We start from the raw sequence: 24551 nt of genomic DNA, 5'->3' as shown, positions 1-24551 counted from the left end.
TCGCCCGGAGCCCGCGCGCCTGAGGTGAGCGGGGAGGAGGCGCTCCCTGGGCCCCGCCAAGCCCGCGCGGCCGAGCAGCGGGGCTCCCCGAGCGTCCCTCGGGGTCCGCGGCGGCAGGGCCGGGGCGATCCCTCCACCCGCTCCCGCACGGCCCGCGGGCGCCCCCCGGCAGTCCCGCAGCTCCACCGCGACGCCCACGGGCGACGCCGACCGCCCCGAGCGGGCGAAGCCCCCGCGGCCTCACGTCCCACCGCGGACGACCCCGTCCCTACCTGCCCTGAGCCTCGACGCCGCCTCGGCGCGGGGTTCCGAGGCTCGCGCGCCGCTCGGCGGGGACGCCGGGTCTCCGGGGCCCGCTCCGGCTCGGCTGTGCCGCGGCGCCGAGCGGCTGAGTCGCGGCTGCGTCCCGCCCCCGCAGGCCCGGCCCAGCGCCCCGCCCGCCCCCGCCAGGCCGCAGCCCCGCCAGGCCCCCAGCCCCGCGCTCATTGGCGCCTCTTCCCGCCCCCCACGCCCGGGCCCGCCCACGGCACCTCCCCGAGCCGGGCGTGAGGGAACCCTCGTCTCCCCGCGGCCACGCAGGGGCTGGGACGCCCCCGGGACGTGGGGCTCCTGCGACGCCAAGGCCCGTAGGCCGGCAGCCGGCACCCCCGCGGGCCCGGGCACCCCCGCCTCCGCCCCGCACACCGGCCCCGTGGCGACTGGCGTGACCTTCACACGACCTGGTGAATGTCCGCAGCACCCCGCGAGGTAAATCCTGGCTTAGTTAGGGAACGCAAGTGGCACCTCCCAGAAGCAGCCCGGGGACTGCTGCCCGCCCCAGGGCCGGGTAGGCCTGGAGGCTCTGGCCAGGCTGCAGCTCCGTTTCTCTGGCCGAGCTCGAGGCGCTAACATTTCCCGGGCAATTGCAGGACGGTGCCGCCTGAGACGGAGGCGACGCGGGTAACGCCCCAGAGCGCGGTACCTTTGCTATCCCAGAGCCTGAGGTCGGGCCCCCGCGCCCTGTCGTGACACATGCACAAGCAGGCCGCCTGCAACACCTCACGCCCAGGTATGCGCCTGGCGCTGTGCCCGCTGCAGGCAGCAGCCAGTTTCACGAGGCTTCGAGTCAAGACTGAGGCGAGCCTGTTTCCCAGGCGCTCGCGAACCACCCCGCCCCGCCGCGCCCCTTCCCATCCGCCCCACCCTGCCAGAGCCTCTTGGGTTTAGAGACCAAACCTCCCACATTTGTTCACATAGAGGTACCAAAATAGAAGACTGCCAGGGAGGTGTTTGGTTACACATGGCAGAATACTGTCACAAACCCACTTGGCAAAAACAAGAACAGCATACCCCAAGCCCTTGGGAAAACCAAGAGCTGTGAAACAATAAACTAGGAGTTACAGTCTATGATTTTTAAAAAGTATTGCTGGACTTTTTTTTTTTAAATTTAAATAATGCCCCGGTGAGGAAATAAAGATGAATATTATTTGTAGTCAATTTTGAACACTGAGCTTTATGGACACGTAATGTGTAATATGTTTAGAAATCTTCCCAGACAGTTCTAAAAGGAAAATTTGGGATAGAATAGTGTGACTTGAAATTTACTCCTTGAGTTTTTCATTCTGGGAGATATGGCAGAATGAAACAGAATGAATTCCAAATGCTATATATGAAGCCAAATCTGGAGTGGGTTCAGTGGAGGTAATAAAGTGAACGCACATGTATGTATTCTACTGCCCTCTCATGGGTAAGATGGAGCTGTACATAATGGTAGTAAATACCTTTTAAGTCTGAGAATAAAGTGTTTAATTTAGCAATTTGTATTATTTTGGTAAAGACCAAGGTGAAACAAAATCAGGTTTTTTGAGGGACTTACAAACTGCTCCGCAAACAAAACCTCAATTGCAGAAGCCAGGGAGAGGTTCTTCCACCAAGGCTAGTACAAACATGCCGTTGGGATCACACCAATGTTTCAGGGTAACTGCACAGAATGTGAAAACATGCAGGAATTTGGGGCTAATTTTTTCCCATTTGAAACATCATTACTTTCTGAGATGTTTCACAAAATGCTGTTTTTCACATTTGTATCCATTCTGTGAAACACTTGAGGACAGGAATAAAATCTTAATTCTGTATATCTAGAACAGTGTCTGATACTTTAGATATTTGAGCAGTTATTGTTTATTGAATAAATGGAATGAAATATCAACCCAGCCACCAGATGGCAACACAGTTGGCTAATTGGAGTTCCACCCCATCTCCAGTAACAGACATGCTTCTAAAAAGTTACATGTATTTTGGTAATTGAAATCGTTTAAATTATACCAGTGTAGCTCATTATAACCTTACTGTCTTAAAGCTAAGAACGCTTTTGTAAGATAAATTATCCCTTAGTATAGTAACTCTTAAGTATAGACTTTCCTTTATTGAGGTACATCTATTCTGTTTTTGTCAATGAAAGCTACTATTCAGTCATACCCTATCAAAAAAACTTTTTTAATGCTCCTAAGGAATGCCTTATGCAAATTTCCCTCTACAAATCAAAAGCTTATATTCTCCCAGTGACAATTCATTTGCTAGTGTTTTCCCAGTCTTAATAACTGTTTTGCCTCAACAGTCTTGGAGGTTTTGGAGTCAGACAAACCTAGGTCTCCATTGCTGCTCCTCACTAGGTATATCCTTGTGCAGGTTATTAACTTCTCCAAAACTCAGCTTACTAATCTTCTCCCAAGTGGGAATAAAAATATCTACTTTCTAAAGTTGTAAAAGGATTAAGTTAAATAATAGCTGTGAGACATTTAAGGCAGTCCTTGGCATACATTAGGGATTCAATAACTGGTAAATATTATTGTTCAAACTCTACAGGGAAAATGTCACCCCATATTATTATTTGGTTTATTTCTTTTATTCTGCTATTTTAAGACCCTCAGCAATTAGATTGAGTTCATAACACCAAGTTTCATAGCGATAGGCCATGCGAATTTGGGCTACATTTGTCTTCCGGATATCATTTCCAATAGGGCCTTCCTCAAGGTAGTTCTCACCCAGAAACTTTGCTTTCTCCTATAAGAGAAAAAGAAGAATGATTGCTCAGTCTTTCCACCCTGATAGAGACAATAAATTTATCCTCCACAAAATCCCTTTCTTAAGCTAGCCATTGGTAATAGGAAAGAAATAAACCATTAAAAGCACTGACCCAGTGTTCAAAATGTTCGCAATCTGCTGAGAAGTCAAGTATATTTTATTTCCCTTGGCCAGAAGGCATGGCCAGAGGGATAGGCCAATTCTTTTTAGTCATCCCTGTCCATAGTTATTGCATTATGATTTGTGGGACAATTTTTTTATATGGGTTTCTGCAATTTTTCAGTTTTCAAGTTACCAGACCCTATACTCAGAAGGGAGATAGGTCAAGGACAAGTCTACCTCATGAGAAATTCCACACTGCAGGACACTGTTTCTTGCCACTTCACACATATCACAGGTGCTTAGCTTGAAAACTTGTGCAGCGATGGCATATTCTTCCATGAGGGGCTCCTTCAATTATTCATTTAAACAAAACGAACAAGAAGGAATGTATTAATAAAAGAACTCACATGCATCCTGCACAAAAAGAATAAATACCTTAATCCAGCTTCAAAATTCTGGATGGGAAACAGTCCAGCAAAATATACTTGCATTGTTCAAGATTTTGTATATATACCTTGGTAAAGTGGAATTGCATGGGGTCATCTGTAGACAGTGAGATCATTAGCCCTTTCTGAAGGAATTCTAAAAAAGGATTTTTGCCATACTCTAGAAATAAGCTGTTGTTACTTAGTGGTGACATGGCAATAGGAATCTGGGCTAAGAAAAACAAATACTGTAGCACAGGACTCTGGAAAAGAAAAGTGAAAAAGATTTTAAAGAGATTGGAAATAGATACCAACTAAAGACATTAAAATCCTATGTTCTACTTTAAACTTCAGCTTTCAACAAAATTATCACCTGCTCTTTAAATCCCCTAGTAGAGAAGATTAATTCTAGTTATTCGATGTCAATACTATTTAGAAGAAATTTATTTAGGATCATCAATTTTCCATAGTATCGAGTCAAACCAAGAGTTATTTGAGCTTTAATTTCCCAAGCAGGATGTTTTAGCTCAGGCAAAAGACTTGACCTTAAAACTTTTTTTTTCCTCTACAAGAAAGTTCTGACTCTCACAAGAGGCATTTTAAGCATGTCATAACAAGGAATCTGGCAAAAATTAGCTTAAGGAAACCCAAGCCACCCCTGATTATCCTTTGTCAGAGTTCTGAAATGGAAATTAGGAGATAGGCTTTCACTCGTCCCAGCTACCAACTTGTCGGGTAGTTCTCTGGGCCTCTGCAAAATGAACCCCGCTGAAGGATTTTCTGCCCTACTTTTCCTTGATGCCAGTGTGGATAATGACATGTGACAGTATGGTTTAAAAAAAAAAAAAGATTCCTGAAGCTCTGATATACAAGGTAGTATTAAGAAGACTCTCCCACTCACCTTTTTTAAATTTAGGCCGTGGGAGATGTTGTCGGCGGTCATGAACGCGGTCATAAGATGGGTGAGTGCTCCAGCTTCCCCGCAGTGAGGCCGGAACAGGAACGTGTTCATACCTCGTTCCCTAGGGAAATGGAGCTGCTGTAGGAGTCGCCTGTGACTGACTAGGACCTGGCAAACAATTCTGGGCATCAAGTGATGTACAAGAAACTCTGGTAGAAAAATTAGCACCTCAAGAAGGAGGTGGGGTGGCCAAAGGATACAGCAAACCCAGGCAATCCCACATCGTAATGTCGATCTGGTAGTTCTTCCTTAAACACAGACTTTTTAAAAAGGAGGCAGCAGAGGATATGGGCAGAAGGAAGGAAGCCAAGAGTTGAATAACTGAACAGAAACATTGTCAGTCGTGACAGAAAATTTACTGCTATCACCATCTCATCACACCTCCTACTTATACTTTAGGGGGAAAATGTTCCTAGAAAACCCTATTATAATAATCCTCCACTTCTTCCTTAATCAAACATATCAAGAAGGGTAAAATTTATGGAGAGTTTTGTCATAAATTGCATTGGGCTTAGTGTAAATTCACAAATTCCAAAAGAAAGGCTATTTACTGAAAATTTCTGAAGACTCCAAAATGTCAATTCCTGCTCCTAAAGAGATAAAGAAAAGAAAAACTGAAGGAGTTAAGCCTATTGGAGGCATAGGCTCCAGCTGAGCCAATTGGAAGCATCTCAGGAATGCAGCGCGGGTCCTGGACCATAGCGAGTGCAGACGAGTGAGGAAAGACAGTGAAACACAGACTCGCCTTCCAGCTTCAGGTCTCCTCTACTTACTTTCTTAAGCTGTTGAGAACCATGATGTTTACAAACATGTAGTAGGCATAGTAAGTGTAAGATGGATTGTTTTTCATGGTCCACTCCTGCGGCTTGGGGCTCTTGGAAGAGAACATGTGGCCACTGTGTTTGGACTCATCATCCACACTGTCGAAGCCAGTGATCTGTCAGGGAAAGTGAGCAGTGCAGTGGGTTCAGTCCTGCAGGTCTGTCCTTTCAGCCCCAAAGGGAGGGGCCAAACGTCAGTGACAAGCACTAGGAGTGACAGGGCCAGGTAGGAGGGCTGGTGGAGAAGCCGCTGCATGGAGGCCTAAGGGGTCAGGCTTACATGCTTGAGGAAGACACTGAGGTGAGGGTGAGCCTGGGGGTTGATGGTGGCCTCAAACACGGGCATGAAAACATTCTCCAGCATCTTTCCAAAGTGCGGGAGGAAATTCTTGGATCGGAACACATCACTAGAGGCAAGAATAAAGAGAATTTAGGAGGAAAGGGAGAATTTTCAGAATGGATAGTCCCAGTATGAGGGAACCAGAAGACGTGGTATTTCCATCCTAAGTTCCCTCTGATACATCATCTTCATTACCCATAAGTTAGGGTTCAGCTTGGGTTGGGCATGGGATGTAGACATTTCATGCTGGACCACATGCCCCCATCTAGACTTCCACAAATCCTCTGTGGTAAGAAAACTACACATTCCCAGCAAAGGCTAGATGGAGAGTGAGGAGTATAGTAACCATGTCATAATAGGGTCAACGACATATATATGTATGACCTGCAAGATGGTGAGCAAGAAATGATTATCAATCTGCGATAGCCAGGGGCAATTTAACAAATCCTCATTTTTTAACAAATTCTTTTTTTTTTAAGATGTATTTTTTATTTATTTCTCTCCCCTTCCCTCCTCCCCTAACCCCCCCCTCCCCGTTGTCTGCTCCCTGTGTCCATTCGCTGTGTGTTCTTCTATGATGGCTTCTATCCTTATCAGCGGCACGGGAATCTGTGTTTCTTTTTGTTGCATCATCTTGCTGCGTCAGCTCTCCGTATGTGCAGCGCCATTCCTGGGCAGGCTGCGCTTTCTTTCGCGCTGGGCAGCACTCCTTACAGGGCCCGCTCCTTGCGCTTGGGGCTCCCCTCGGGGACACCCCTGCATGGCCTGGCACTCTTTGCATGCATCAGCACTGCGCATGGGCCAGCTCCGCACAGGTCAAGGAGGCCGGGGTTTTGAACTGCGGACCTCCCATGTGGTAGGCAGATGCCCTAACCACTTGGCCAAGTCCGCTTCCCAACAAATTCTTTATAGCACTTCCTATGCTACTTTTCTAAGTGGCTAGAAATACAGCGAATTTAATCCTCCTAACAACCCAGTAAGTTAGGTATCATTATTACCTCCATTTTAGAGATGACAAAGGAGATAAAGTAACTTGCCCAAAGTCACACAGCTAGTAAATAGTGGGGCCAGGATTCAAGCACAGCCAGTATTTGTCCAGAGTCGGTACTCCTAACTATCACACTCTACTTCCTCTCTGCTTTAATGATATTAGACAGGAAATACTTGTACAGTCATAAAGTTACTCTTTTGGCTAAAAAGACTGGATGCAGCTCTTGCATTGCCACAGGCACACAGAACAAAGAGGCAGGTGACCAGAGAATAAACACTTAAGTTAAATGGAAAAACAGTGATACTATGTGCAGAGAGAAACCATGCCTGAGGGCAATGAGTGATTAGCAGGTGGTAGGAGAGGGAGCAGACTTCCTCAGGAGTACCACGAATAAATACTCATTAATTATGGAGAACTTGAGCACTTCCAGTTTAGACAATCAGCAGACAATAGTGAAGGTTCTGATACAAAAAGGCCACATCCCAGTGGAGATAAGCATGGGAGAGAGTGAACTGACCAAAGAGAAGACCAGGAGAAAGAACATGTATAATATAATATACATAGTTCTTTTTCTTGTATAGTTTTTGCTGTTTGTTTGTTTTGGGGTGCCGGGGCCAGGGGATTGAACCCGAGACCTCTTACATGGGAAGCAGGCACTCAACCCCTGAGCCACATCAGCTTTCCTGAGTTGGTTTTTATTGTTTGTTTTGCTTGTTGTTTGTTTTTGTTTTCTCTGGAGGCACCAAGAACCAAACCTGGGACCTCCCGTGTGGGAGGCAGGAGCTCAACCTCTTGAGCCACATCTGCTCCCATTCTTGTGTCGTTTTAATCATCTTCAATAAATTCTTTTGTGATCTTCATAAAGTTATATGTTAAAAAACAAAATACCTTCTGGTTAGAAAACTGGACTGAGGGAAACGGACTTGGCCCAGTGGTTAGGGCGTCCGTCTACCACATGGGAGGTCCGCGGTTCAAACCCCAGGCCTCCTTGACCTGTGTGGAGCTGGCCCACGCGCAGTGCTGATGCGCGCAACGAGTGCCGTGCCATGCAGGGGTGTCCCCAGCGTAGGGGAGCCCCACGCACAAGGAGTGCGCCCTTAAGGAGAGCCGCCCAGCATGAAAGAAAGAGTAGCCTGCCCAGGAATGGCGCCACCCACACTTCCCGTGCCGCTGACGACAATAGAAGCGGACAAAGAAACAAGACAACAAGACGCAGTAAATGGACACAGAGAACGGACAACTGGGGGAGGGGGGGATTTAAATAAATAAATAAATATTAAAAAAAAAAAAGAAAAGAAAACTGGACTGAAGTGATCTTCCTAACTCTTGTCTGTGATCAAGTGTCCTGTACGCACAGTAGGCAAAACTAGGCATGCAAGACCCAGCACTGAGTGCTGCTTTAACAAAACTTGTTTCTGTGTAGTTGTGCTGCACACTCCTTGTTCACGGCGGGGGCAGGGGGATGAGGCAGATGAGACAAGGGCAGGCTTCAGGGTTTCCAAGGGGCAGGTACATACTAGATCCTGGGGACCTGGATCATCCATGTCATGTTGGGGCAGTGGATGCGGTTGCTGACGAACCAGGTCGCAAGTTTGTTCCACTCATCAGGACTGCGGCCGTAGATTGACAGACGTGGCTCTGCGTGCTGGTACTTGGCCTCCACCAGGTCTGCCCCTACCTCCTGCAAAGCCAAGAAAGGAGTCCAAAGTCAGGAATCCCCACAAGTCCCTCAGGGGTCTAAACCTGTGGGGTCTAGGGAGAGGAGATGGGTACTGAAAGGAATTGGGGAAATGTGAAAGGAGCAAGGAGGCAAGAATACCAAAGGTAGAGGTCTTAGGGAACTGAGAGTGGAGGGGAGTCCAATGGGGATGCAAGGGGAGACTCAGAACATAACGGAGATAAGGAGTGAAAAAGTCAGACTAAGGATAATGAGGTGTCCAAGGCACCTGCAAACGAATTTTAGCTTTTCCTATTCTCCATACCTCCCAAAACACCATCTCCAACTTCACGTGCTATTCCTGCTTCCTAATCTATAGGCACCATGAAGATGAGGGGTTCCTAATCTTAACCCTCCAGTTTCCAAGGTCTGAAAGGGACAGGTCCTTAATTAATTCCGAATCCATACCCTTAGCTTCCTTATGCTAGATAGAGAGCCCTTTTCCAGTGATTAGTGGAAGTTTCAGAAGATCTTCCTAAACTCGTTTGTGTAGTGTTTGGCCCCAGAGATAGCACCTTGCCTGCCTGCCTGCCTTCTCCTTCTCTCTTTCCTTTCTTTCCTCCCTCTCCTGAAGATCCATGCCAGGGACCTCCTCCACAGAGATCTGGTGGGTTCCTCCTCACCTTGATAATAGTGGCAAAATATTCCCCGTTAATGCTATTGTCTGTCTTCAGGTAGAGGTCCCGTAGCTCACTCGCTCCTACAGGATTGTACTTGTCGTTGAACTTATCAAAACGCTGGAAGGTCTGGCGTCCCTGAAACAGGAAACAGGAGCACAAGTGTGTAATAACCAGGGCTACCTGGGCACAGAGAACTGCGAATGCCCAAGAGTAACAGAGTATGGGAGCAGGGAGGGAAGTGGGGCTCCAAGAATAGAATCTGGAGCAGTTGACAATGGGTGGACCTCAAAGTTGTAACTTCTTGCAGTCAGCATGGCAAGCCAACATGCCTAAGAGGGTTCTGAGAAAGTCACGTGGGGTTCTGAGAAACAGAGTGAAACTGACATTATCTTTTCAACTTACAGCATGAACATCCAGAGAATCAACAGTCAAGTCGTAGGGATGCATTTTTAATTTATTAAAGAGTTCCTTTAGGGTCAGATTTTTCTCTTGGGTGCTATAGACCACTCTGTCAGCATCAATCTGGTAAGATTTCTTAATAAAGCGCAGCAGATGTTTCTGGTTCATGCAGGCAGCTGCATGGATGTGGGTGTCCACCTGCATGTAAAAGAAAAATCAGCAATCAGCCTTAGTCTGCTCCTTGGTTAGAAGCTATGGTGCCTGCAATTCTGCTTCAGTGGGAGAAAGGAGTACCTAATAGGAGTGTGACCTCACACCCATAAGAACTTTTATATCCCACACAAGGAGTGCAGGCAGCCACATGCCGGCTTAGGCTAGATGTACTAATGCTTGCTTCTTCTGTCTATCTGTCCATCCAATTTGCCCCCTACATTCTAGCCACACACAATTCTTGGGGACCATTCCCCACCCTTGAGGTAAAGTAGCCCCATAAGGAGAAAGGATTGACATGGGAGTCATGGCACAGTGATGACATTCAGGAGTAGGTATAGTTATAATTTTGTGCACTGAGGCTCTGACAGACTGAGTAACCCAAGGTCATGCAGAAGACTGAACCAGGATTTGGGCCCAAATCTCTGCTCATAAATTTCCTGTTCCTACTTCCTGGCAATCATTTCATCAGAACACACTTTGGAACTGTTTCTAATTGACTGGTTTTCACAATCATTAGCACATTCGGTATTTACAACTCCCATATGAGCTGGATTGAACAGATATATTTCCCAATTTTACAAATGAGGAAACTGAAACTCAAAGATATTTCATCACTTCCCCCAAGGTCAGGCAGTCAAGAAGTGAGACAAGACTAGAACCCAAAACTTCCAAATCCCAGAATAGTTTTGAGGTTTTATTTATATTCTTCTTCTTGTTCTTGATTAAGAAGTATAATTTTTTAATGCCAAGGATGTGGTAAATCTACGGGGAAAACAATAGAAATGGCATTTTAACTTTCTCAACATAATTTATCTGCTTTCTGTAATACACTAAACCTGCAGAAATCATAGATTAATTGAAAAAAGCAATATTCTTCTTGTCTTTCTCAAGAAATAATTGGATTCACGTTTTTGCTCAGGAATTACCTCTGAGCAGCTAAAATCATTACCTTCCTGCAGTTATAAAAGTCTCGGTGGGGGTTGTTCTTCAGCTCCTTTAACTCATCCATCTCATTGAGCATCTGATGGACCTGGAATTTGGAGGACAGGAACTTCAGGCGTCGATGGGTATAGGTTTTACTATGAAAAATAAAATTACACAATTTTTTTTTAAATTTCAGGCATTTTAGGAAAACAATCACAATTTCAAATCTATCAAGACTTGAAAATAATTAATGGAACAGACATCTCCCACTGAAAAGTATTGAACTCCAAGGGTTGATCTTTTCATCAAAGTAGGACATAACAATGAGGGAGGATTCAAGAACATGTTTTAAAAATCAGCAGTTTTGTTCAAGGTTAAGGGCCTTGACTTTTGGGTCAGCAGATTTGGGCTGGTATCCTGGCTCAGCCAACTGTGTGACTCTGGTGAGAGTCTTGACTAATAAAACTAGAATTATAGGAATATCTTGTAGAGCAGTTAAAAGAAATAATGTACATGAAGTGCTTAATATAGTGTTCAAATATAGCAGGGGGAAATTTTTAAAAAACAACAACACAGAAACAAATATAGCAGGGGTTCTTAACCTTTTTTGTTCCACAGACCTCTTTGCCAGTCAGGTGAAAACCATGGAGCCCTTCTCAGAATGCAGCAGCAGATAGTTTTAGAACACTCAACTAGTATAGGGTCTAACAACTCAGGTCTAACAACTACCGTAATTTCCAAGTATGGATGAGCATAAGCAATTTTTTGAGAAATGCAACAACTTTAATATGTAGGAAATGAATACTACTGTCATTTATTGCATACATTATGAGTGAAGGAAATGCTAGATTTCAGTCAGAGGCCAGAGAAAATAAAGATAATAAATTGATTTTTTTCATTTCAAGCTCACAGACCCCCTGAAATCCTCCTACGGACCCCTTGGGGATCCCTGGTTAAGAACCTTGGACCCCTGGTTAAGAACCCCTGAATATAGTAAGTACTTCACCACTTATTGTTACCAAGTAACAATTGTTGTCAAGGTCTCACTCAATACTCACACAGGTCCTTGCGCAATCAAAGCAAGTAAAAAATTCATATCATCTAAGAAGGAGTCCAAATTTGGGTAAGGAAGTGGCTTAGGCTCGTCTTTGCTGGCTGCTGCTTCATTAGGATAGATGTAAACGACACCGTCCTTCATTTTGAGGTGGTAGCCCAGGTTTTCAGGAAGGTCATCTGTACTGAAGGGGTCTTTTCCCTTCTTCACAGGAGGGGTAAAGACTTTTTCAATAAAACAGTGAGTAAAATATTAGTGTGTAGGATGAATGATCACATAAAATAATCAAAACATGTGATACTGTAAAATCTCACTCATTTGGATCCCTGCAATTCATAATTGGTAATTATCCAGACCTAAGCTAAGGTTCATTCTTTACATTATTTGTTGAAGGTGGCTGTTAGTAGCATAAAGTAAGTATAAAAATAATATTTTGTGTAAAAACAATTCTCAAGTTCTTCAGAAGTGCTGTTTCTATAGAAGTCATTGATACACTACTTACAAATAATTTTGATTTACCAAAGTTGGTCATCAAAGGCTTCCTGTTTAGAGCATTGTATTAACCTATAAAATAATTGCATAGAAATAAAAGTAAAACTACAGTTAAAAATATACTGGAATCTTTACATTATTTAAACCAGCTTTCTAAATTAGTCTCAATTTAGAGTAATTTTAAAATTCAGGAGGAAATAAAATAAATTCTTAATTTTAGGAATTATAACTCTTATTATAATTGTTTTCCATCTTTGAAAGCATCTAAAAATTTCTGCTAAGGGAATTGAGAGGGATTCTATGGGTAAATTTCCCCTTCTTTCCACTGCTAACAATTTCAACCTAAGAAAGATAAGAATAAATTGCACAGTCACTCATTCTTTTACTTTCAACAATTATGGCCATTTAGCCTCTTCAGCTGCTTTGTCCAAGGTACCAGAAATTCTCCTGTTTCTAAGTGATGACTGGAGCAGCAGAGTGAGAAAAATAATAAAGAAAAAGTTTGCACACTTCCTATTCAAAACTGGGAGATAAGGAACAGAAAGGGAGTGTAACAGAGTACGTTTCTACATTGAATGTCAATTTTCAAATCCCTATACTTAAGCAGAATAGAGAGATGAAGTATAATTTAGGGGGAACAGAGATAAGAGAAACATCCTAAATATAAATGCTAAAGAGGATAAGGAAGAACATACTGATTTACCAAACTGGACACCTGTTTAATATGACTTTAATATTAAGATGAATAACAAAGAGGAAGTGGTAGAACTGGAGATCATCAATAATATGACAATTTGGAAAAGAAACCTTTCATAGGGAAGTGGATGTGGCTCAAGTGATAGAGCTTCTGCGTATCATATGGGAGGACCTGCGCTTGCTCCCCGGTGCCTCCTGGTAAAAAAGAAGAGAAGGCATGCCCACGTGTTGAGCCAGTGCCCGCATGGTGAGCCAGTGCCCACGAGAGTGCCCACATGTTGAGCTAATGCCCACGTGTTAAGCCAGTGCCCGTGTGGTGAGCCAGTGCCCGCGCAAGTGAGTCACGCAGCAAGATGATGCTACATCAAAAGAGAGACAAGGGGAGAATCAAGGTGAAGCGCAGCAGAAACCAGAACTGAGGTGGCACAATTGATAGGGAACCTCTCTCCACATCAGGGATCTCCAGGACTGGGAAAGAAAATGAGAAGAGAAGACAACACAGGCAGCAAAAACAGCAGAGCAGGAGGAGGAGAAGGGGGAAAAATAAATAAATAAAATAAATCTTTAAAAAAAAAAAACTTTTCATATTTGCTGCCTTGCAAATTCCCATTCTAGGAAGATAATCCTAAAGAAATTATATGACAACTGCACAAAGATGTTTATATATTAGGATGTTTATTGTAGCCCTATTGGAAACAGATTTATAAAAGTCAGCAACCTAAATGCCTAAAAATAGGAATTGCTTAAATAAATTATGATACAGTGATACAATAGAAATTCATGCAAATTTTGGTTAACAGCATGACAGCAGTACACGAAACGGACAGTGCTGGCGTTCAAGACCGCCAGCATCTGGCCTCCTAACTACATTTTAATTGTCTGTCCTTCTGTTTGTTTATTTGTGGACATGCACATCTGCTCCATCTTTTATCCTCTTTAATCTGGTTAGAACTATTCCTATTCTCCACATAGATTGGCACTTTGGGCTTCATTTTGTAGAAAATGGGGAGCGGTTTAAGATTTTTGTGAGGAGAGGGATATGCTCAGCTGTGTGTGTGGTTTTGTATGTTGTTGTTGTTTTTTTTTTAAGTGCTAGGGACCGGGGAATGAACCTGGGACCTCGTATGTGGGAAGCTGGCACTCAACCACTTAGCCAACATAAGCTCCCCTGAGTTGGTTTTTCGTTTGTTTTGCTTGTTATTTGTTTTTATTTTATTTTATTTTAGGAGGCACCAGAAACCAGACGCAGGACCTCCCATGTGGGAATCGAGCGCTCCTCCACTTGAGCCGCATCTGTTCCCTCATCTTTGTTTTAATAAGATAATTTGCCTCAAAGTGAGGATGAAGAAAAAGTGCGTGAGATTGGCATTTAGCAGACTAGGAGACTCTTGTAATAATCTGTTAAGCTGAGTCCACTTCCCATGTAATAATCTGAATACGGGGAAATACTGGCCTAGATTAGGGTGTGGAAAATGAAATTAGGAGAACAGGCTTTGAGAGATGTAACACAGACTGAACCAAGTCATTGGGCACATGGAGCCAAACATGGCTATGTTAATTTTAGACTCATAATATGTGGGCATATTTTAAATATAATATTTAGTACTTAAACCTAAAGATATAGTCTGAACATTTCATAAGAAAATTAATTACCCTCCTGACATAGAGGTGCAACAGACACAACCAATCCAAGGCCCACAGAGAAAAGGTGGCATTGGAGTGGGAAAAGTGGACATGGTGGCTGATGGATATGGGGAATGGCAGGAAGAGATGAGATGTGGAGGCGCCTTTGGGACTTGGAGTTGCCCTAGATGGTGCTTCAGGGGCAATCACCGGACATTGTAAATCCTCCCAGGGACCACTGGATGGAATGTGGGAGAGTAAGGGCCATGATGTGGACCATTGACCATGAGGTGCAGAGATGCCCAGAGATGTACTTACCAAATGCAATGGATGTGTCATGATGAAGGGAGTGAGTGTTGCTGGGAGGGGAGTGGTGGGGTGCGGGTGGTGGAGTTGAATGGGACCTCATATAATTTTTTTTTAATGTAATATTTTTACAAAATCAATAAAAAGTTAAAAAAAAAAAAAGAAAATTAATTACCTGGATAGAAGCTCTCATTTGTTACCCAAGCCTCACCATCAATGTTCCGTAAGTACTTGGAAGGGGTCTTAGGGAACCTCTGAAATGACTTTTGCATGTATTTCTCCCGGATACACAATGCCCGATACAGACCTTTGCAAACCACTTCAAAATCTTCAATAGTAACCTGCCAAGAAATGGGTAAAGCTTGTTTCCCAGCTCTCCCATTTGTTGTACCATTTGTTGCAGCCGGAAGAGAAATCGATCCCACCCTCCATGCATGCAGCATCTTCAGGAGGACCTGGCTGCTTCCTAGCTGACTTGAATCCTGCATCTCTCTCCAGGATCAAGTACTAAAATTTTTCTAACTCTTTCTTCTCTAACCAACACTTATGTGTCCTATGATTCATTTCCTTACAGTCCTGTGTTTGCTTCTGGTTTTTGCAAGATAACAGTGATTATCTGGCAAATATGATTAAAATAACCCAATCTAATGTGGTAAATACTTCCTTTCAGGTGCGATATGGACATTTGGGATATGGGCTTCTGAAGACACTCCCTCAACTGAAAGACAAAGTGACTCTAATTATAAGGTCAGTAAGGAAAATACTTTGGGATTATAAGGTGTCACACATCCCTCAAATCTTGTTGTACACGAGCTGCCTTTGGCAGCTACAGATGGGTCAAAACATCACCCTGGGAGAAGTCATTATTTTGGATGGTTCTAAAGAGCATTTTATCTGTGGCTAAAAAACAGAGAGCCAAGTTGTATTAGAGCTGCTGTAAATGTCCTGAAATGGCCTCTTTCCCCAGCCCCCATCCCATTTCAGGGCTGGGCCAGGCTTGCCCAAGCAATTCTAACTGGAAATCATTGAATGCTCGTTATCAGAGTCCAAAAACTTTCTCTGTGGGAACAATGTGGGCTTGTTCCAAATGGTTTCAGGTGCAGATACTCAACTTAATTATTTTAACTATTTTTAAAAGACCTGATAATTTTAAAGACTATTTTTAAAAATTATTTTAACTATTTTTAAAGACTATTTTTACCTCTTTTATAGTTGACCTTGACTCTGACACAAGGTACTAGGCCTGGGCATCTGCTTCCAATGGCATGCTTGTTTTTATGTTTTTTGTTTTGTTTTGACCATCTAATGGGCCACCAATCTATCAGCTTCTCAAGGACAAGAGCTGGGTCTTGCTCACTTTCATGTCCCCAGCACAATGCCTAGCACAGAGCAGGTGCTCAGTCTCAATAAGGACTGACTGAATTGAATCAATGGCTTACCAGGAATTAATGACTTTGTGAACTTAGTCCAGAAGTCTCCTTTACCCCTCTGTTTCAGTAGAAGAATGAAGACTAAATCAGGTACAGACTACAGTCAGGTGGAGCATTGCTCAGCAGCTCAGCCACATCCCACCAACAGGTGTGTGAAAATGTTTGGTTCTTCAAAGACCCCAGGCCAAGGTTTTAGGTGGTCTCCAGCTTTCAAAGAAAGACCAGCTTCTCCTAAACTTCTGTGTACCTTGTCTTTCCTCCCATCTTTTTCCTTTTTATTCCTGCTTTCACTCCAACCAAACACCTAGATTGCAAGCTTGTCTTCTAATGTTTGTGCTTTTTTGAATCCTAGTGATCTCTCCAGTTGCTAAACTTTGCTTTCCACTATTAAACATTTCATTTCAGCTCTTCAGCATATAAAATACCTGCGATTTTCAGAACACCCATGCTATCATATCAGAAAATGAATAAACTAGAACAATGTGTATTTCATTGCTCTGGCACTTTTAAGCATTTTAGGACTGATCCTAAACGGGTCCATTATATTAGAAGAAGGCCCAAACCTAGTAATTAAAACTATATTTGGAGCACAGACAAATGGCCAAACAGCAGTTTCACCAATATGCTGATCTGCAAATCCATGTGGCAGAGATTTATTAATCGACCAACTGTTCTAGATGGGATAAGCAGATCAAGTGTTGGTGACATGAGCTTACTAGCCCTAGCCCTATGGCATACTAGAGTCTGTTCCAAGCAATAACCTCCTGTGTAAGCATCTGCAGTGAAATCGGAGAGGACTGTTGATCAACTAACAGTAGCCTTGTGGAATTTTTTTAACTTCTCTCTCATTGCTCTTCTTTTCTCTCTTTTCTCTTTCTTCTCTCATTGCCTTCCCCTTCTCCCAGTCTGTTTTCTTTGATTGGTTCCCACTACTTGAAGCCCTTTTCTCTATTCCAGTTTTTCACTAGGTCCCATCTCTTCCTGAGAGACATGTCTCGACAAACTCTCTTTCCTGCTTTGTGATGCCATCAGTAAAGTGAGACCATCAGCTGCTCTCTTTGGTCCTTGTGCCAAAATCTGTGTACTGCCTTCTGTAATACATATGCTGCATTCTGCTGCATGGTCTCCATGTGCAAGCAAATGAGATAAAGGAGGAGAAATTATGTTGGATGATAAAAGTAATACAGAAATATAAGACACGGCATATTAGTATTGAAATGCAATAATGAACAATACCAAAGGGCCAGAGAATTAACACTTTTCTCATCAGGAAGGGGAGGAAGGTGAGAAGCTGGAACAGTGAAGCTTAATCGCTTCCCAGTAGCTATATTTGAGGGGCAAGGACAACTCACCCCAGAGGCATAATCGCCTGTGATCTGCACTCTCTGGAAATCGGGCACGGTCTGGTAGGTTGGAGATGAAGAAATGTATTCATCAATATGGGATAGTCTAGTGGAAGATTTTTCGCTTAATGGAATGGACAAATTAACGGTCTTCCGCCCGTGGAAACGCCTTTTTCTGTGTTTGAAATTAAAAAATAAAAGGACTTAACTCTTCTTCATCAGGAGTTTCATTGTGCTAGCTTGTTGTTTCACTATAAATTTTATTTTGAGGACAAAAAGTAAAAATTTAAATGTGGGCCAGGTGTCAGAAACAGGACCCAACCAGAGCGGGAGGTGAAATCACTTAGGACACACAGCAGTGTCCCCTTCTTTATTCCTGGTATAGCTTGAAACAGTGATCTTAGAGAAACTGTTCCAAGACCTCGACCACTCCTAGCAGAAGAGGCATAGACACAGGCTCTGCCAGTTACTGGCTTATCACTCTCTGCATGTGCCTTAAGCCCTGTGAGCCTCCCCATCGGAAGAACAGGCGCACCCTGTAGGATTTCTGTGAGATTCGACGTATATAAAATGGTTAGCACAGTATCTGGAAATTATAAAGTGCTTAATCAATATTATTTCCTCAAACCAACACGTATTTTTTGAGTTTCTTCTTTGATCCAAGTCCTCTGTTGGTCCTATAAAGGTTGTCAAAGAAGGTGAAACATTGTTCTTTCCTTAAAGACTTAAGACCAAGAGAAAGACACCCCCAGGAGGCAGGGAGCAGAGTTGCTGTGAGGAGGGGCCCCCGCAAGTGGTTAATACGGTTTTGAGGACTGAAATGTTGCGGAAAATGACAGGGAGTGAGTCCTAGAGTAATTCAAATAAGGGAAAATAAGCAGGCTTTGTGGAGCGGGGTCCAGGAAGGCTGCAGGGGAGGCCGCGCGTGTGCGTCCTGGTGACGAGGTGGGCGGGGCATCAGAAAGAAAGGAGACCCCTACCCCTGGGGCCAGCAGAAGTGGACTGGCTGGGGGCAGGCTTCAGGGCAGGGAGCACAGCGCTGGGCTGGCTAGAGAAGGAGTCCGACAATGAAGAATCTGGAGTTCTGGTTGGCATAATCCTTGTGTGTGCTTTGAGTATGTTCCCAGCAACCATCAGCCCACTTTGGTTTGGAAAAATTGCATCAGTGACATGAGTTCTCTTACTCAGAGAAGGGAGGTTTTGACTAAAAGAATTGTGGATGAGGGCATGAGGCTCACTGTTTTCTTCTTCTGTTTTTTCTTTTTTTTAGTTATGGGTATCTGCCCCCCGGGATATACAGAGTGGGGGGCGGGGGGGGGGCATTTATAACCCTGGCAGAGTTCTTCCTCTGAGTTTGACCATCAACCAAACAGATTGAATCATATTTACCAAGACATTTACACTCTTTGTGCCTCCATGTACTAAGTATTCCCCTTGCACGCCACTTACCTCCTGCCTTCCACCAGAGTCTCCAGGCGGAATACGTGTTCTTGCATCTCATGGTGAGAAACTGGGCAGATCTCGTCCACATCAAAGGGGGAAATCTCGTGACGGCCTCCCTCGTCTTTGACTTCAGAGGCAAACACTTTTTCAGCAAAGCTACGCATCGCATCATCGATATCTAAGAAAGGTTTTCACATGTTAGTGTCAGACCCCATCCCAAAAGTCACCAGAGAGTTTCTGCTGTGTGTAAGGCACAGTGCTGTGACTGCACTGGGTACCTGGCTCCTCTGCTCCCTGCACCAGGGTCCCAGAAGCATGATAAGAGTCCAGTACCTGCTCTTCCTGTTCTGGGCTCCTGCACTGGTAGCTTGGAAATATGCTCCCACAAACGGGGCAGATTCTCACAGCACATTACGGGAGGGTCCCAAGCTGGGACTGGGCTTTTGCATGACTTCATGTGAGAACACCCAGTTTCTGGCAGAACTGAGGCTCAGTAGATCACCATGCAGTAGATCACCTTCACATTAGGCTGGTGGAGTTTCTCTGGAGGTTTTGAAGATGGGGATAGAGTTGCTGATCCTTGGAACTTTCTTAGGACAGATATTGTATTTCTTAGGACAGATATTGTATTTCTCTCACACATCACAACCTTGTTGTTTTCCAAATCCTGACAACTTAGTGATATGTTGGGTGTTAGAGGGTCACTAAAATTTACTACCCAGTGTTGGTAGTCCCATTTCCTTGACACGTGACTTCTGTAATGAATAACCCCTGAAAAGCCAATTTTACTCTTGCGTGTTTTAATTTCCTCATTTTTAAAATGGGGGTGGGGGTGGGGAGTGGGAGTGAACCTCAGCTTGGTAATGAATAAACCCAAGACACTCAGAATTTAAGAGAAAACAGTTCCATTGTTTAGGGTGACAGTAGACAGCAGGTGTCTGCTTTTCCACTGTGTGCACCAGACACCCAACTGTTTCCATCTGAGTGGTCATTAACTTCATACTTCTAAAAGTCTCTGACTGGAATTTCCACAAAAGAGCAGATAGCAATAAGAGAATGCCACACAGCTAGATTTTTGGAGTGACTGTAAATGACCACAAGCATTCCCCATAGGATGACACTGCAAACACTGCACACAGAAAGAAAGATCCCCCATACCATCAGGGTCTACGTAGGCCTCCATAAGGCCACATTTTCAATTAATTTAAGGAGCTATAACATGTTCAAGTCCCTGCTCTGCACTTACCAACTCCTTCAACTTCCTCTGTTTTAGTTCTTATCTCTGAAAAGGGAATACTAATACCTACCTAGCCTCACTGACAAGGCTGTTGTGACATCAAACGAGATAATGCACATGGAAATGCTTTAAGGAAAACAAACCACCAGATGAAATTAAATGATGTAATTTCATAGCATTGGCCAAATAGACATTTCGTATTTTGGGTTAGCTTTGGGCAACTGAAATCAAAGATACCTATTAAGGGAGTGATAAATGATATGACAGTATAGATGGGAGCATATATTAGAAATGATAGTCATTGATTCATCATTTCAACAACACTAACACTTAGGTCAGTCAGTTTTAAGAATCTGGCTTATAGCCAAGTTAATAGAGAAGCCCACAGTGTTGGCTCAATGTCATGCATCTGTTCTCATCAAACCAAGCACTTTCTGAAATTGAATAGCATCTTTGGATGTTGTGTAGTTTCTTTGGCAAGCACCATGGTACAGGAAGGAACAAATGGAACATTAAGTAGATTCATTTGGATGGCTGAGGGTCCCTTTTCACTGCAAGGCTAAAGAATCCTGAGAAATTGTATCAGCATCACAAGCAAGCACATGCACTTCAAGGATGGGAGGCAAGCATGAATTAGAAGAGGCTTCATGCACCATGAAAGGCAAATGGAAGTAGACCAGTGGTTATGATGATGAGGATGAGGATGACAGTGCATCTGGCTTGGCATGCTGGGTCTTGGCAATGTTGTGGGAGGCCTCAGGAAGGATCAGTGAAAATGGATGCCCGGACACCATACCCTACTTGCTTGAACTCTGGCTGTTCCAGAAGAAGCATTCATTATTTGCGACTGCCTATATCCATTTGTTTCATATTTTTAAACATTAATGGTTTTGTTAAGGTTGTATCTACCTAAACCACTATCAGCAGTTGAAAAGGAGAAATTCTACTTTCAGGAAGTTTATGATGAATGAAAATTATATGATTGGTATTTCCTTCCACTGAGTCAACCAGTTCTTTTTGACTTCATGTGACCACAGCTGAAATTTGACTACTAATTCAAGAGCTCTGCCTTTCAAAAATAATTCAGGGAGTGATAGTGGTGATAAAAAGGGAAAAGTGAAACCTGTATTTTCAAAAGATGAGCAGATAAGATTTGGTGACAAACTGAATTCATGGAGTGAGAGAGAAGACTTCCCTGCCCTGCCTCTGGTGTACATATAATTGCTGAGTTCTTTCTTTTGAGCATGTTATGTTTAAGATTATGGAGATTCCAAGCGAAAATATGTTAAGGAAAGGAAACCTACATTTGGAGAAAGAACAGGCAAAAGAATAGAAACAAGAAGCAGAATGATAAAGCAGAAAGATCACTGGACTAGGAGTCAGAAAAAGTGCCAATGCCAGCTGAGTGGCCTTGAGCAGAACCACAGAATAACTAGAACCCTCAGTTTTCATCATCATAAAAGGGACTTATTAATAATAATGCCAACTTCAGAGATTTATATAAGATTGAATAAGAAATGCTTTTAAAACCAAGTATTTAAAAACAAGTACCAAGAAGTTGGGAATTATTATTATTAACTCAGGAAGTGCAATACTCTGGAGAAAAGGAATATCATGCATGCTTTTTCACCCAACAGATCCAGAAAAACATACTTATTTCTCAGCAGTGTTTTATTAATGTGAAGGAAAGGCAGGTTTATAAGCTTTAATCTGCCATGTCCCACAGAGGAAATCAGACACAGATCTATTATCAGTCAGCTGAAAGACAAGTCTAATTTGAGATGGAGGGGAATGTACAACTAAATCTACAGTATTATAAAAAATGGGTATTTTTTAATCAGGTCACAAAAATTCACAATGAAGTTTTTGCATTGAAGTTGAGGGTTAACTTCAGTTAGGCCCTTTTGATTAATCTCTATCCAATGGAGAGGATAATTTTATTTCAAATAAGTGTCCCATAAATTTCTCTATTAGAAAATGTTTTGGTTTTTTTGCTTTTGTTTTGTTTTTGGTGTCCAGAAAAGTCCATGAGTTCATTTGCCATACTATGGGATATCTATGGCTATTATTAATTTTTGTTGCCTTTCAGTGGTGTCATTTAATTAACACTGCTGAAAAATATCCATGTTTCAAAATTAAGAAACAGTATCACTTCTTTAATTGGTACTGGTGGGAAAAATAAGCCAAAATACTCACGTTTTTCTTCCGCTATATGAAATAAAATAAAATAAAATAATTTACAGAAATCATAGTGGTTATTAATCAGTACTTGGGAATAGAAACATGTTGACAGGTGCAAGAAAGAGGTGTGGTGGATGCATTATTACAGCTCCATTTTTCCAGTTGGTTTAGTTTGCTTCCATGAGAAAATCCTGGGTCTCCTTATACATCTTCATTTTTTTTTTCCTTTCCAATAAGTTTCTTTAAATTTATGTTTGTGATCTTTAAAAGGTATTCATTATAAATACAATTTTTTAAAAAACCTGACAAAGAAGGATAGCTCTCATATGAAGCTGTTGGCAGGTAAACTGAAATAGCTCATTTGGTAAATAATTTTGTAGCACCTACCAACAGCTATTTCTGAGACTCTATCTATCCAATAGAAATAATCCATAAACATGGAAAGGGTTTTAGGTGCAAAGATTATTGTCAAAGCATATCTACACTTACAAAAACCTGTAAATAACCTAAGGGATTAGTTAGGAAAATTAGAATATTACACAGCCATTAAAAATGATGTTTAGGAAGAGTTTGAAATACCATGATAAAATGATTAAGTTATAATGCTTAACCAAAAATGCAGAATATAAAATTACATGTATACAATCATGACTATATTTTTTAAAACTCTTTAATTTTGCATAGAAAATAGAAGAAAAGAAAAACACAATGCCATGAATAGGTATCTTTGGATGACGGAACTATAATGTTTTTTCTCATTATTACTTTCCTAAATTTCCCTGATTTTCTAAATGAGTATTTATTACTTTTATTTTTCAGTGTAATTTCTCCCTTTGTATTTTTATGTGAAAAATATATTGCTTTTAAAATAAAAGAACATGACTTATTATTTTAAAAACTACTCTGTGTACAAGCCTATATTGTAAACCATCAGAATGCCTAGTTTGAGTCAGTATTTCCATTGTGCTTATGATTTTCAGCTGATCCTATAGCTAAAGACGTTGTATAGGACTCTTCTTAGAACTGTGACAGCATAGGTTTTGTTTAGATGAGTACAATAGATATTAAATATCTCGCTCAATTTTATACTAGGCTCACTGAAGATGCTACACACAGGATACAGTGTTAGACAGTTATTCCCCCCACAAAACTAAAGGTAAAACAAAACAAACTTCCCTCTGAATATATTATTAAAGCAATTATGAACCCTAAATAAAAAAGATTCTCAAAGCTAACATGATAGTTAAAGGAATGGTTGCATCTGAAAAGAAGTTTGCTGTCCAAACACTTTTTCACACCTACCTGCTACCTTTAACAAGGACATCGTTGCTAGGATCCTTGATTCTAGGATAGCACAGTAGAAAGGAAGGGAGAGCAGACTGGAGAAAATTGACTGACACTATAAAACACCCTGACATTCATTTTATTATTTTGCTTTGCCCCCTGAAATCTGACGCTTCTCTGCTAAAAGGAGAGAGATGAGCTTTGGACCTATTTTTAGATTTAGGCAACTGACAGTGAGAAACAGGTGAAGTCCACAGTCTTTACTACGAGATTTTAGAAAAGAGATCTGTGATGGGTCAGGAATTGCATTTCAAAGCTCTGTAAATCTTCCAGCAGATTATGTTCTCTTTAACTGTGGTTTTTGTATGAGACTTAACTGCTGGTGATTATTGTACTCCTTAGTGAAATACAGTGGAGTCTTCCAGGCTTTTGAAAAGTCAAGGTACTCGGCTTTATTGTGGCTGGTGGATATGCTGATACATTCATCAAGCTCCCAACACCCACACGCAAGCCAATACATTTTTCATTACAAATATCCCTGACTTTACAGAAAATTATTTAACAGAAATTACTTAATGAATTAAGTGGTAAATTTACTTTAAGTCTTACAGAAACAGCTCTCATCTAGAGTGCTCAGTTATCCCTACTCTATATATTATTAAAAATACCAGGACAAAGAAACAAGATGCAGCAAATAGACACAGAGAACAGACAACCGGGGGAGGGGGGGAAATTAAATAAATAAATCTTTAAAAAAAAAATACCATTTTTCCCTTTTATAACATTCTGTAGTTTATAAAGCACTTTCCAGACATTATCTATTTTATCCTAATTACATTCTGGAAGGAAAGCAGTACATTATCCCCTCTTCCCAAATGGGAAAACT

General features: G+C 42.4%; 2 protein-coding genes across 7 annotated transcripts in view; both read right to left on the bottom strand.

Moving 5' to 3' along the window:
- The window catches only part of DENND2C (DENN domain containing 2C), a 104548-nt gene extending 103435 nt beyond the window's left edge, over positions 1 to 1113 (bottom strand). For 2 of the 6 annotated variants that reach the window (XM_058303005.1, XM_058303008.1), the window contains exon 1: positions 273 to 427. The gene's annotated coding sequence lies outside the window, so the exon portion shown is untranslated. Of the gene's footprint in view, positions 1 to 272; positions 428 to 961 lie in introns of those variants that run through there. The other 4 variants (XM_058303007.1, XM_058303009.1, XM_058303006.1 and 1 more) reach the window with 3 other exon arrangements.
- A 1029-nt stretch (positions 1114 to 2142) lies between these two features.
- On the bottom strand, positions 2143 to 23828 carry AMPD1 (adenosine monophosphate deaminase 1). Its single transcript, XM_058303003.1, has 15 exons — positions 23684 to 23828; positions 18970 to 19141; positions 17530 to 17695; positions 14923 to 15088; positions 11635 to 11854; positions 10602 to 10731; positions 9443 to 9637; positions 9044 to 9175; positions 8221 to 8384; positions 5653 to 5779; positions 5325 to 5488; positions 4492 to 4612; positions 3680 to 3853; positions 3403 to 3513; positions 2143 to 3042 (listed from the first exon to the last, which is right to left on the bottom strand). The coding sequence occupies exons 1-15, from the start codon at positions 23703 to 23705 to the stop codon at positions 2884 to 2886; spliced, it is 2223 nt and encodes a 740-aa protein (XP_058158986.1). The 5' UTR covers positions 23706 to 23828; the 3' UTR covers positions 2143 to 2883.
- Positions 23829 to 24551: the final 723 nt, after the last annotated feature.

This window comes from Dasypus novemcinctus, chromosome 9 (genome assembly GCF_030445035.2).
Source record: "Dasypus novemcinctus isolate mDasNov1 chromosome 9, mDasNov1.1.hap2, whole genome shotgun sequence".
Lineage (NCBI taxonomy): Eukaryota > Metazoa > Chordata > Mammalia > Cingulata > Dasypodidae > Dasypus > Dasypus novemcinctus.
This window is presented reverse-complemented; position numbering and strand designations above follow the sequence as displayed.

What these genes read in the sequence shown, in the direction of transcription:
- AMPD1 (XM_058303003.1), bottom strand. Translation starts at nt 23,705, where the DNA reads ATGTCCTTGTTAAAGGTAGCAG. An exon ending in GTTCTCAACAGCTTAAGAAA is followed by an intron (nt 4,613 to 5,324) that starts GTAAGTAGAGGA and finishes CCATTTCCCTAG; the next exon opens with GGAACGAGGTATGAACACGT. An exon ending in TGCAATTCCACTTTACCAAG is followed by an intron (nt 3,514 to 3,679) that starts GTATATATACAA and finishes GAATAATTGAAG; the next exon opens with GAGCCCCTCATGGAAGAATA.